The 14,883-nt window shown below is 39.8% G+C and overlaps 1 protein-coding gene across 1 annotated transcript in view; it reads right to left on the bottom strand.

Annotated features, from left to right (window-relative positions):
- Positions 1 to 220: 220 nt before the first annotated feature.
- The window catches only part of GRPR (gastrin releasing peptide receptor), a 31,903-nt gene continuing 17,240 nt past the window's right edge, over positions 221 to 14,883 (bottom strand). The window contains exons 2-3 of the mRNA XM_063305129.1: positions 6,730 to 7,081; positions 221 to 1,106 (exon numbers count right to left, since the gene is read on the bottom strand). Of these exons, the coding sequence (XP_063161199.1) occupies positions 699 to 1,106; positions 6,730 to 7,081 (760 nt within the window). The 3' untranslated portion in view covers positions 221 to 698. The remainder of the gene's footprint in view (positions 1,107 to 6,729; positions 7,082 to 14,883) is intronic.

Here is a 14,883-nt window from a genome sequence, read left to right as displayed (position 1 = left end):
ACACACTTACCTGTTACCCAAATGCAAGTGCGTGGCATTGTTCTGCATTGGCCTTTAGAGTTCTTTAATTTGTCCTGAGGCTCCCCAGTGACCTTCTACTTCAGAAAGGGAACTTGAATACCAGTGCTGCACTAGAAGTGGGGAAGCTAAAAGGAAAGCTTCAGAACACAGGGAAGGGAAGGGAGCAAAAAGCTGGCTTTGCACTCGACCCAGGGCTTGTTTTTTGTACATTGCAGGGAACACAGAGAGGGACAGGCTCATTCCAGCAATAAATAAAAGTCCAAAGCTCCATATATCAAAAATAGCTTGTCTAAAATGATTTCCCTTCCTTTGGTCCTCTGCCTTTGTTTGGCTCTAGACCACCCTTTCTCTAACTGGTGCCCTCCACATGTGTTTGATTCCAACTCCCAGCATTGTGGGAATGCTGGATGTTGCGGTCCCTATACATCTGGAAGGTACCAGGCTGGACAACATGATCCACACAATGTGAATTAAAAGGGATCAGCATGTTATAATGCAAAACCGTAAAAACAAAGTGCAGGTACAGGCAGCCCTTCAACTCTGCATTAAACATTTCTTGCATGCTGCCAAGTTCATTGTCTGGTCACTAACCCATTTCTCTGTGTACATATGTACATTTCTTTCTGACTAGGACATACAAATAGGCAGCGATGGCTAGAGAGCTCTTGCAGTGGATGTTAATTTAATGCATACTGTACATTTTCTTCATGGCAGTTGTTGCCATTGATAAAAGTGAAGGCGATCATGGACTGCTGGTTAGTGCTCTTGAAGGATGTCCCCCTTGTGGTACTTCTGGCTGTACTCTGAGATCGAATTAGGAGACGGGCTTTGTAACAGGACAATTGGTGGTTAAACTGTTTCCGAAAACTTTTGCTGAGCAAGTACAAGGCAAAAGGGTTTATGCAAGAGTTAATAAATGCCAGGATTCGAGCACAAAGAGAAGTGATAAAGTGCAGGACAGATGTATCCACCTCTGAATAATGGTATGACCGATATAAGTAGATGATATGGTTAGGGAGCCAACAGAAAGCAAAGATACAAACAAAAACTAGCACTGTCTTGGCAAGGCGTTTCCGAGATTCCATCTGAAAAAAGAAAAGGAGGTATTAGGCCAATAGCACTGAAGATAGGATGGAACCCTATGCTTAGTTCTCTAGACAACAACATATGGATTTTCACATCGGCTTCCACTTCTTGGAAAAGTACTACTGAGTCATTCATTCATTTATTTTTTTAAAGAATGGCTTATTTTCTTTTGCAATTGATTATTCTAAATATATTTGCAAACTAATCCTATTTCCATTTAATGATAAGAGCAACTGATGAATTGGATGGGATGCATAGAACAGCAGCATTATGGTCCTTCAGATTATCCCATGTAATGATGCAGCTTGTGAAATGCCCTGTTACTATCCAATCACAAAGATAAAATCCAATGAAAGAATAAATCTTAGCTGGGTATGTATAGTCTGTCCTTGTTTAGTGACCGCAATTGGTTCCAGTGAACTGGTCACTAACAACATGTGACAGAGAGAGAGAGAAGAGAGAGAGAGAGATGCTGCAGAGACCACTGGTTGCTGCTGTCTCATTTAGATAAAGTTCTTTCATGCAGCAACACCAGCTTAGTCTCATGCTCTTTTGTTGTCAGGCACAAAAATTTGGTTGCAAGTGCACGCATTGGTTGGAAAATAACTTTTTTACTACCAATTACTATCGTTTATTACCATCATATTTGCGAACGCTCACTAACTGAGATAGTCACTAAGCAAGGACTGGCTGTACTCAGGGTTCACAAAGAAGAGACTCTACAAGCTTTTGATCTTCTGTAACAAGAGCGAATAAATATTTTGCCCCATGATATTAGTTCTAAGCAAGCATTGTTAGCCTGATATCTGTGCTTGCCTATCCACAGTACTCATTCTTTTTCTTCTCCTTTCCCCACTGCATGCAACTGCTACCAGTTGCCCTCAGCTTGAGACCAATGTTGGGTTTCTGGATTGCATGCATTTGCATGGCCACCCTGGGCTCTCCAACCACAGCTGCCTGGTTAATACTTCAGTTCAGCTCCTGTGCTACTGTGTGGTCCAGCCACAGCAGAAAACAAGAGGGTTTGAAAAACCAGAAGGAAAGCTCTGCAGGTTTGATTGAGGAAGAAATTTATTTATTTACTTATTCATTCAATTCTATGACCGCCCATCTCAAACAAGTGACTTTTGTGCAGAATGTCTGAGGCTGCTCCATATAGATGTGTCCTCATTGCTTCTCAGTCAGAATCCTGGGAAAGGGGGTTTAAACAGAATTTTTTGTATATATACTACTCTCAGGAAATTCTTAGCCATGTATATATGAATATCTCGTTGGTGTGTCAATGAATGCCACAGCCACTTTTGCCTCTCTCACTACTTAAAAGGATGATCTCAGTAAAGCCTTTTTTGCAGAGCTATTAGGCAAAAAATGATGGATACATACCCTTATTTTTTTTTTGTCGGCTCACTGGGCTATTTTAAACAGATTTTTTTTGTAGAAGAAAACAATAACTAGGACTAGAGAACTCCCATAGTGATGTCTTGTACCATTTTGGGATTGGCTCTGGGTCCAGTTGTTCCCATGATATTGTCTGTGTTTGGGCACTGAGTCAATTTTCTTCTGGCTCTGAACTAGTTTACTTGAAATGACACAATAAAGCCCCTGCAATATACATAGGCTGCCTCACTCCTTGCTGTGACAATCATGGGTGATCACTACAAGGAAGAACTCCAAGCAAGTTGCAGCAGAACTACAGGAACATTATCTTTACCCAGGGCTACTAGAACATAGCCCTAAGTGCCAGACATAGTTGAAGTACTGTGAGCTACTGAATACATAGGTAATTTCACAGAACTCTCCCATGGGAGCAAGTGGGGACTCTGCCCATTCACTGCATTCTAATTCTAGTATCTCTCCAAATAATTGTTCATGCTCTGCCTCACTGATCGCAGCCATTTGAAGTCCCATCCAAGTATTCACGTTGTATAGAAACGTGGCTTTTATCACCTCTGTATTTTTGGTAGGACCATTTATAGTGTAATTATGTAGGCAGAGGCCATAATCTGACCCATGCTACCTTTTGAAAGTAGTGTTCCATTTTTATGTTTGCTAGTTAAGACACCCAGCATGAGAAGCAGCCATGTTTTCTGCATTAAATCTAATTTTATGCTACAAGACCAAATTCTAAACCTCATATCAGTCACTTATTGGGTGCTATTATACAGTATGCCAAGCTATACTGCAAGGGGCAGGGAAAGTGTAGTTCAGCACGTTTAGTGATGGCAACCTTTTTCTTAACCTGACATAAAAACTAGGCCATTACATCAAACCATAATATGACTTAGTATTTATTTCCACTGATACTTGGAATGTCCTGTGTGGTGGCAGCTTACCCAGCCAGTGTGTTCCCAATTACCTTTCCATAATGAAGAATCTGTGAAAAAGCCACCATGGTCATTTACAATGTATAAGTCCTTGCCAGCCATTTCCCAACATAGAGTATGCTAGCCATTTTCTGAAGACAAGCACTCATAACTATTTTTACATATGGTTTTTATGGTACTCATAGGCATTATGAGTAATTACTGCCACAAATGGTTCTACCCTTGCCCTGTATCCACTCAAGTACATATGATGCAACCCTGGTCATTTTGATCTTCATCTCCCTCTTGTTTTAATCTAGTAAATAGAATTCTTTTGTTCAAGGACACATTTCCTACTTGTCATTGTATATGGCACTGCCTTGAACAATACCTTGTGGGCTTGAAAAAAAGAGTGCTATTGGGGATAGGGTCAGCACTGAATACTATAGAGGCTCCCTCACAGCAATTCAGAGTCATTTCAAAGGATGGGCACTACAGTACATGAACAGAGATCGATTGTCATAAATTTCAGGGCTGCAAAAATCTCCTTTGTCCTTTTAAACTTCAGGCAGTACTGATCTGAGATATAATACCTTTCTGCTAGCCTTAGAAAGATAACTATTTCTGAAAATGGTCTCACGTGAGAGGGAAGTACTGTATACAATTCTGTAAATATCCCTGGATTTTAATGTGGTGTGTAATAAAATGACAATTTTGTCACTGTGCAAGAGAGATCTAGCTCTTTCTTGTCCCACCATCATCAAACTGGCCTCTTCTCTTCATGTATGGGGTATTAACAGAAATGAACATTTGTGAATCTGGTGCCTTTACAGCATGATCAACAATAGGCTCATGTAGCTGTGAAGAAATAAAGATTCCCCAGGAAAATGGGGGGTGGGGGGACTTCCACTGAAAGCATTTCTGAATGCTGAGTTGATTCTCTTGACCTATGTGCACTTTCCTCCTTAACCAACACCAGTACCTGGAACCAGCTGGTTAAACAAGTTGGTATAGAATAGAAACATTTTTTTTTTATTTTTTTGTAAGCTGGCCAGAAATATGTAAGAAAACAAAATGTGCTAAGGATTAGCCAATCATTGGTAGGAATAACAATGTAGAAAATCTGTAGCAGCCTACAGAGTCCCAACTTTTTGTAATTTTTGTAAATTAACACCTACATGAAGTTATGGAATAATAAGGTTGTTATGTGTGGGAAGTTCACAGCTCAGAACATGCTCCCTAGTCTCATATACACTGTACAGAATGGCACATGAACCTTTTACTACAGCAATATCTTTCTCTGCAACTGGCCACCATGCTATCAATTCTACCATGTGTTTATAGCAGTTAGAAACAGGGTGTTAGATTATCTAATTCCATATTATCCAGATAGCTATCAAAAGGCTTCAAAAGCCAGACATATATTGTCTAAATAATACTGGGCAATATCATGGGGGAATATGTGAATGCTGCTAAGTGTGATGGCCATATTTATAGACACAGAAGCACTGAAATTCACTGGTTCATATGGGAGGACATATTGAAGATGAAAGCACTGTGGTGTTTCCACTCCCGTATTTGCAAAGTGACTGGAATGATCCACAGCCTTTTGTTTAGAGGAAAAATTCTTTCTAATTAATGCACACTTAACCCTTCCATATAAATGGATATATGGCAATCAGTCCAATGCAAGTGGAAAACGCATTTGTTTATAGTCATCAGTGAAATGTAAAATAAAAAAGCAATGGGAACGAAGGAAGGAAGGAAGGAAGGAAGGAAGGAGGGAAGGAAGGAAGGAAGGAAGGAAGGAAGGAAGGAAGGAAGGAAGGAAGGAGGGAAGGAAGGAAGGAAGGAAGGAAGGAAATTCAGCAAAGAATGCAAATGTGATTGTTCTGCAATTGCCAGTGTAGGTCTTGGCAGTAGCTTCAGGATTTATTCCTGGAGGGTGACACTGCACCCTGGCAACTCCTCCATTAGTAGAGATGAGAACAGAAGAAAGTGCTGTGTTGGTAGCCTAGAGTCTCATCACCTCTCAGACAGAAAATGCTGGGAAGCTGCCAAGGTAGTATGGAAACTTGTTCATTCTAATTTCCCCCCAACATTGGGCAAGTCATGATTGTCCTTTTGGAAGTAGTGGTAACTCATTTTCCAATAATCACTCAAGCATATAATTTATAAGATGTTCTTACACAAAACATACTTAAAGAGCAATGAGGCCTATCATCAACTTTCAAACTCCAAACTGCTAGGTAGTTTTACTATTGATATTGGCTGTCACATCACTATAAATTGCCACTGGATTGTTGGACAGAGAAAATCTGCAGTATTAAACAGTATCTTCCTTGTCATTCTAAAGTTTTCCACATCTCATCATCCCTTGCATCCATAATAAAAACCTTTCACCAGTTAGTCTGGTAGGGGTAGAACTACGAGAACCATAGAACAAAGAAGACAGTACCCATCACCATTATCATTAAATGAATGGCTTGCTGGTCTCCAGAACTGTTCTATCTTGATTGTTGCATGACTATTCAGCCACACAAGGAAAATATGACCTGTGCTTCTTCTGCTCTCATCTATCTCTCCAAAAGGCTCAAAGTGTTTTGGAAAACTGCTAGAAGCATCACAAACTGCTCAGAATCTCTGGGAGTCGGGCAGCAAATAAATGTAAATTATCATTATCATTATCATTATCATTATCATTATCATTATCATTATCATTATCATTATGAGCAATGTCAGTCACAGTTTTGAAGGATGCACTGCTAAGTGCAAGTGACAAATGCAGAACTGCTTTAAAAAATGGAGGGAGAGTCAGATAATGTGGTGGGAAGGAAGAGGATCAATGATTAATCATTGGATTGTACCCACATTTTCATCCATTGTCCATATTAGTATCCTCTGGGGGAAAAGAAACCCAGGATAGTACTATGAGAAATACATGTCCACTAGACATGCAAAGCAGACCTAACTTAGAGCAACCCAGATGGGCTGAGAATCAGGCATAGGATGCATATTGTGGTAAAACTCTATATCCATTTGGAAGTGACCTTATACTTTGTGGCAGACTTGTGCCCTGAAAATGCGACATAGCCTTCCCCAGAACGGTGCTCTCCCAGGGTGTTAGGTGGTTGCTTCTGCTGGCTGGAAATGTCCACATTAGGAAGACAGTTGAGAACCCCAGTAGAGAGGAATAAACTATTATTCTGAGTATCTGGATGCAGCATACAGTTTTCATATCATGCTCTTCTCAGTTTGGAGTTGTGTAGTGTGTGTCTGTATACCATTGTGTCCTTGCAAATCAAATATGATGACATACCTGCTTTCTAACCTGGGTAGTTCCTTCCATTGGCAGATTGTAAGCGCTCCGAATCAAATTTTTTGCGATGAAATAATAGTATACTGAAATAACAGAGAGGGGGATTATGTAAAAGATGAGAAAGGAAGCCATGGACTGAATTTTGGGATGCAGTTCATTGGTATGTAGGTAAGGTGTGCAACTAATAAATGTTTTATTAGTGCTCCTGTCATAGAAAGGGCGCAAGTCTGAAAACACAGCCTCTGGAATAGCAAGCAGCATGGAGAAAACCCAGATCGTGGCAGCTTTCAAACAAATCTTCAGCACAGCATGTGAAGCTTGGATGTCCATTGGTCTCACTATAGCTTTATACCTAAAGACAAAAGAAACGGTTCTGTTACTGATGGGAGGGTTTTTACTAGGACGGATTCACACTGAGTGATGCCTTTTTTTTTTTTTTTTTGAATGAATGAATGAATACTATTTTTGCAAGAAAAAGATGGTTCCTTATTAAAACAGGATTGCATCTTGTGCTACATTTCTCTTTCCATGGCTCTAAATCTACAGATTGTAGTCTCTTGGACATGAATGATAGCCATTCATTTAGAAAAGTACTAAATCCCCCTGTAGAAACCCTGCCGGAGTCAAACTAGAGATAACGGTAGGATCCTAGAAGGAATTGCTATGCACATATTTTGAAAAGTACAGAAAAACCACAGAAAACTCCTGAACTGCAAGAATGAGGAGGGGGAGTTAATCCTTTCCTTTGCCATAACTATTTGCACTGGAAGGACAGCTTCTACTCCTGTCAGTGGGACATTCCTTCCATCTGCATAAAGTAGTTTAGATGGTCAGTATTTCCAGACAAGAAGAAAAAAAAATGTTTCTACTCTATTCTTGCTTTTTGAGTGCCTGTAGCTGATATGATATATTTCTAAATGTGCATATTTCATTTTGCAGCTGTATTTAATACCCAAGTATGCCAGCTAATGCTTACTTTCTGTTTCTCACCCAGTTTCCTTGTTTCTTGTGAGTTACAATACCACATACTGCATTGTAACTGTTGTTTCCTCAATTATTTAAAAGTATCTAATTTTTCTAATTGCATAAATGAAGGGGAAGCTTCCTTAGGGAACTGGTCCCAGTTATGACACCAGTTAATCAAAACTTCACTTGGAAATTTTGTGAAAAAGGTAAGCCATTGTCGGCAAATGAGGCAATTTATTCTTTGCAACAAAATTCTCCAGTATTTATTTATTTATCACTTCAAGTTGATGGAGGAGAATTAGCTTTAGGAAATACTTATAGAGAGTTTCAGGTAAATTTTCATGGGTGAATTGCAGTTATGTCATCATGACATAGCCAGAGGTTGGGTGTGAACATTTTCCAACAATCTGTAGTTCCCTGGTCTTCCACGCTTCAATCAGGGAAGACCTGGGCCTTTTTTTTTATATCAGCACTACAGTCACTGCTAAAGGAGACTCCCACTATCCAAGTTCTCTGCCCACAGATTTGGTAAAGAATTTTGAAAAGCCATTTTTTGTGTTCAAAGTTAATTTAGAACTGCTGGTTGATGTTCTGAGACCAAAGAGAAAGAAGCCTATGCCTCTGTTTTGCTCTTACTCCAGTGTCATACTTTTGGTAGATTCATGTGTCTGATGGTTATAACTACTTTCATCAGCTGAGGCTGGAATCTATTCTATTTCTTCACAAATTGGTAAAACACTGCCTGGCTATCATGCTCACAGTTGTTAATCAATGATATATAGTGCCTCAAAATGTAATTTTCAGTGTCTGTGACTACCAACACCTGGTGTTGTCAACTCAGTTCATTAGGCAAACAGTATTTCATAACGAAATGTGGCATGTACTATATAAAAAATGCATTACTATGGAATTCAAGGTACCTAATTTATGTCAAAACGAATCTGTGATGTCGGAACAAGTCTGTGTCAAGCAGAGCTTGGTCATTCTCAAACCACACTCATTTATGTTTGTTCCTGATGGCCAGTCTTTGATAAGAAAAAGCAATATTCTAAAAGCAATATTCTTAAAATGAATGTCAGTGGAAAGTAATCCCTCCTATTGGAGCCAGTAGCATATGAAAGGCTTATCTGTGGCTTGATTTTGCTCACTTTCTTTAGTCCAGAACTTTAGTAAAGAAAAACATGTAGCAACTCAGCTAAACATATTTTTAAAAAGTATACAGGGAGCGGTGGCGCTGCGGGTTAAAGCTGCCGATCGGAAGGTCGGCGGTTCGAAACCGCGTGGCGGGGTGAGCTCCCATTGCTCGTCCCAGCTCCTGCTCACCTAGCAGTTCGAAAACATGCAAATGTGAGTAGATCAATAGGTACCGCTTCGGCGGGAAGGTAACGGCGTTCCGAGTCGTCATGCTGGCCACATGACCCGGAAGTGTCTATGACAACGCCGGCTCCAAGGCTTAGAAACGGAGATGAGCACCGCCCCCTAGAGTCGGATTCCACTGGACTTTACGTCAAGGGAAACCTTTACCTTTACCTATACAGGGAGCAATCACTTTAACTAAAATTATTTAAAAGAAAGTCCTTGCTGTTAGAAAGAAAATGCCCTTCCATCCCATCACTAAGGTAAAAAGAGAACAATTATTGTGTGAGAACAAAAATATTTTTTTCCTCTGAAAACTCAGAAATTATTACAATGGCTTTTATTTATACACATTTAATAACAACATCTGGAGCAAGAATAATTTTATAATTTGAGCATTGGGGGAACTTGGGTACAACCTGAAAGTTATGAGATTTGTATGCAGATATCTATTCATGCAGTTCTTTAAAATTAATTTAAAAAATAAGATGCCAATCTTCCTGGAGAGCAGCAGCGAAAAATTAGAGATTCCCCTCCTCTACAACCACCCAGAGACTGAACTTGTTGACCCTTTGCCAGGTCTTTTCTTTAGATCAGTTCGTGGTGTCTTCTTTTTCAGCAACATTATTCCTGCCTCTGTTGCTTCTTCATGCTGGTTTTAAAAAATGGGAAGAAGAAACAGAGGCAAAAATAATTTAGCAACTGAATGATCTACCACCAAATGGAAATAAGAAGCTTTTATACCCATAAAGGTGAAACAGCAGCATAATCTAAATTAGCCTGAATGTATATTCTTCCATTTGCTTCCTACAGTAAGATGATTGTTGCAATTGCTTAAATCAGTTTGTGCTAAGGTTTCACCCAGAGTGTGATGTTATAAGTGAGTTTTTAGGTGCCTAAACCAAAATAAGAAGTTGCTACAGCAACCAGTAGTTCAGAAAACAACACAAAATGTACACAGTAATGAATGATCACCACTAAGTATCAAGTTTAGCAGTGACAGGGAAGTATAGCTTCTAGATTTTCTTCGTAGACCAGCAAACCGTCAGAAATATGTAAGAAAAGTAATTATTTCAATTTAACCTTTGAAGTTCATATTACATTTTCCAATTATTTCATAGTCTTGATTGTATGGTATGATTAATGTAATTATACTTCTGTTACTGTTCTCCAATCAACTTTATCAAAATATTTTCTCTCAAAAGTGGTAACTTTTAAAATCTTTAATATAATGAGGTTGTAGATAGCCAGTTACTTTTACTCTCAAACTGTACATTAAATTCATTGTAATTAAATCACAGCAGAGTTTCAGCATCAAGCCTATGGTAACTGATCTTGAAAAATAAAGCAGAAATAATGATTTCTTTTAAAATTCAGAAGAATGATAAACAATTTCTGTACTTTTGTTCATGACAGCAACACAGAACTGTTCATGTAGCCATCAAAAGTTGAATACAACTTGAAAGAGACCTTATTTTTTAACAGATCAGTGGGATTTACTTCCAAAATATGCTTAGTCTTACTAACTTTTTAAAGACCGTCTAATGAGATACCATATTTATTGGGCATTGGGATCCAATAGCATTTACTTTTTAGTGTCTCATGTCAGGCCTGCCCAAGAACAACAAGAAACTAATCCAGCCAAACTTCAATTCTTTATTGGCTCATACCGTATAGTTATAAATCTTGCTGGATTAAACCTACTCTACTCTAATTTAAAGGGAAATAACCTGGGAGGCTCTAGGGCGTGGCTATTCTGAACTTCTTAGTCTTCCCACATTCCAGCTCCAGACTGTGTTTTCTCCTATCTCGCTCCCCTCCTTGGAATGTGCTCCCTCCTTCCTGAGCACCAGTGTCATGCGCTGCCTACCGCTGAGTGAAACACAGACACTGTTTCAGGAAAAGCAGGTTCAGGTTTATTTCAGCGTAGTGCTGGACGAGAAAAAAGCTGAGAGTGAAGGGAGCGCGCCAATGCGGGGTTTAAATACCCCGCGCCGGTCAGCGCCCCCTCACTTTGGGTTGCATCATCCCCCCTTTGTCCTGCATGCTTTCGTGCCGGTAGGTGAAGGGTTGCGGGGCCCCTGCTGGTGCCCCGGGATTGCCCATAATCTGTTTCTTCCTTCGGCCGGTGATTGCTGTCAGCTGGGCGATCTCTGTTGCGCTTTGCTGACAGCTTCAGGTGTGCCTCGTGATCCGCCCTGTCTTTGTCTTTCTTTCTTCCTCTTTTGTGTCCTGATGGCTGAATCATCCGGCCGGGGTCTGTGCCTGTTGTTGTGCGTGCTTTGCTTATCTTAAGTCCCTTCCTCTGCTTCCTAGGTATTGTCATGTGTGCCGTTGTGCTGATGTCTTCAGCTCAACGGCACTCATGACAACCAGCTGCATTACTGCAGTCTATCCCATTCATGACGCACTGATCACAAGTATCAGTGGGCTGTAGATGCAGAGTTAAGGATCTGTTCTCTGTTTCCTCTTTGTCATTCACTTTGCCAGAAATTTGTCTCAGAGATTTTTAATCCCAGGTTGCTTACTTCTGCCTTTCCTCCAGGCATGCACCCTTCTTGACTCTCCTCCTGGTAAGATGTACTTAGCTAGGCTTTGTCTGTAATATATTTCTTATAAATAAATCTCTCTGTTATAAAGCTTGCTTCATTCAACATTGCTCAGGTAAGATTCCTGCTTTCACAACTGCTCATGTGTGCACACGGAATGCTTCAACCTCCAGCAATATTTTAGCTCAGATTCTGGTTTTTTCCCCCCCTTGACATCACACAATATATAGACGTTCTCAACACTACATGGATTTTTATTTATTTATTTGGGTTTTTTATTTTTTATTTATGAATCTCACAGGATCCATAAGTTTTACAATATCTCTAAGAACAGTGACATATGAGACACAACAGATAAATAATTTTTATCACACAACACTATATTTTTCCCATGAAACAACAACTGATGGAACAGAAATGTCAACAAACACAATCCAGGGTCAAAGAAAAGGACATCACACTCTCTGGGCTACAACTGACTCATGAACTCCATTTTATGTTTATCCCTGTTTATGCAGAGACATATCCACATAGTACTTTTTGGTTTTGTTTTAAAAGAAGAAAGCAAAGAAACTGACCACACATTTTCTTTACAGTAAAATGACAGGCACATAAGGATTCCATCATGGTGTGTTTTTCTCAGCATAAAAAATATAATGAAGCAGCGAATGTTTAAAAAATCTGAATACAAAACAAGCAGATATTTTAGAAAGCCAAATGAAAGAATAGATGCTTTTTAAAAACCAGAGTGAGGAAAATTCAGTACAAATTGCTTTTATGTGAGAAAGTTGTACAGAAGGTGCCTAATAAATTTGTAGGTTAGGAAAAAAAGGTAGAATTCTTAGCATGTTAAAAATTATTTGTGGAAATGTAATGGACTTAATAATAACTGGACATGTGTGACATCAATAAGGAACAGATTTAGACTGAACAGCACTCCTAGGCCAGAATACTCCGTTTGCTGCAAGAACCTCATTTGACAAGGCTTCTACCCTCTTAGCCTAATGAGTAATCCAATCACTGATCAAGCCACATGAGCTAATAAATTCAGTATTGTTCTCCAGCAAATCACAAAAAAAGGACTCCCTAAACTAAAATTCTTAGCATATGGATTTTCTCTTGTCCTGCCCAATATTCCAATTTACATCACTTGAAGATGAAGGAACATTATCTCAATTTAAAAAAGAGTCAGATTTCTAAAAGAAATCAAACTGTTACCATAGCTATGCAAATACAACATTTTGAAAAGCAGGATTTCATTTGGATAGCAGATGCAACCTAGAAATACCTTTGCTAAGTTGGGGCTTTTATTCATAAGGTGGGAGTTGGGAGGGGGGAATTTTTAATTAAAGAATGAGACTATAGTTTGCAACAAAAATAAGTATGATACCCTGCAATTGGAAGTTTCATAGTGGCAGATATCTTTTCCTGGGTTATTGTTACCTGGAAAGTAATTATAAGGGCTCAGTATTCCCATACGAACATTACATTTCAAACATTTCCTAGAACAGGAAGTTGCAGCAAATATTTGCATTACTGGAGGCAAATGCCTTTTGGACAGATGCTTCTAATAAAAATATCCCTGCACATGGGTAAGCACTATTTGTAATTGGGTAAGGTTCCTTGTTTATGATTGTTACAGGCACTTTACACCCTCTACTTAGGAGATGGGATGACCTTAAGAGAATGGAGAGTAGGGACTGAGCAGATGAACCAATCTAATTATAGCACCACTAATGGGTATGGTGTGTTACAAAGTTCAAAAGGATGAGTGACACCCCAAGGAGTTTTACAGTTTCAAATTCAACACAAGGAGAACAACAGATGAAAGAGAGGGAAGGAGAAACAGATAAATAAGGAAGCAATATATGGCCTGCTTACAGGCTGAGTTACAGTCAGGCCAAAAAGTATAGGGAGTATAAGGCTGCTAGGAAAATGTGGGTTTTGTAGGAAGGAAGGAAGACAAGAGGCACCACACAGGAATCCTAAGAGGCCATCTAGTATAGAGGATATGCAGATGTATAAATAGCATAAGTAGGCCCCAAGGCAGTAGGCCTCCCAACTGGAGAGAGCTCAAGTTCCAGTGAGTGGGGGACAGAGTACAGTGATGGGGGGTGGGTATAAAAGGGAAAGATAAGGGTCATATAGCTGCTTCTTTCATATCATCACAAGGGACTCAGGAGAAGTGGAAGGGTGTAGCTACCAACAAATGCCAGGAAAGTTGCCAGGGATTTGGAAGATTCTGCTTCCACTTCTTGGTCTTCTTGCTCTCCTTCCAGGCAATCAATAACAGCAGAAGCAATGGTAGTGGCAGCCCTTGCGCCTTCCTTTCTTCCACATGGCCCTGCTACTACAGCTCCTATTGGAGCCCTGTCCATGTGTCTAGTTCTGCTGAAGGAGCAACTCCCATACCTGTGGCACCCAAGATGGCTGCCTCTCTGCCTTTACTCTTTGTGCACAGCTGAGGGCAAGAGAGAGCAATAGATGTATGTTTGTGGAGAGCAGATTGATTGATGGATGGATGGATTGATTATGTGCCATCAAGTCATTTTCAACTCTTAGTGACCACACAGATAGATTTTCTCCATAACAATCTACCTCTAACCTGTTCTTTCAAGTCTCCCAACATTGCACTCATCACCACTGTAACTGAGTCCATCCACCTTGCTGCTGGATGCCCTATTCTCCTCTTTCCTTATACCTTTCCCAGAATTACAGACTTTTCCAGAGAGCTGGGTCTTTGCATAATGTGTCTGAAGTAGCATAATTTGAGCCTGGTCATTTGTGCCTCACGTGAGAACTCTGAGTTGATTTGTTCGATGATCCATTGGTTTGTTTTCTTGGCTGTCCATGGTATTCTCAGGAATCTTCTCCAACATCAGAGTTCAAAGGCATCAATACTCTTTTCCTCTCCTGCTTCTTTAAAGTCCAACTTTTGCTTTCATAGAGTGTCACAGGGAATACCATGCCTTGCATGATTCTGATCTTTGTAGGTACAGACACATCACAGCATTTGAATATCTTTTCCAAGGCTTTCATAGCTGCTCTGCTGAGTACTAGTCTGTGGCATATTTCTGGACTGCTTGTTCTTTACTATTGATGGTTGATCCTAAAAGGCAGAAGCTATCCACCACTTTAATATCTTTATTGTCAATTATAAGGCTGGTTGTTCTACCTGTTGTCATTAGTTTGGCCTTCTTTATATTTAATTTTATCCCCCCCCCTTTTTTTTTTTTACTGTGCTCTTTGACTTTTAGTACTAGGTCTTGCAGATCCTTTGCAT

Source organism: Candoia aspera, chromosome 5, assembly GCF_035149785.1.
Source record: "Candoia aspera isolate rCanAsp1 chromosome 5, rCanAsp1.hap2, whole genome shotgun sequence".
In the NCBI taxonomy this organism is placed as follows: domain Eukaryota; kingdom Metazoa; phylum Chordata; class Lepidosauria; order Squamata; family Boidae; genus Candoia; species Candoia aspera.
Note: the sequence above shows the minus strand (reverse complement) of the source record. Positions and strands in the feature narration are given on the sequence as shown.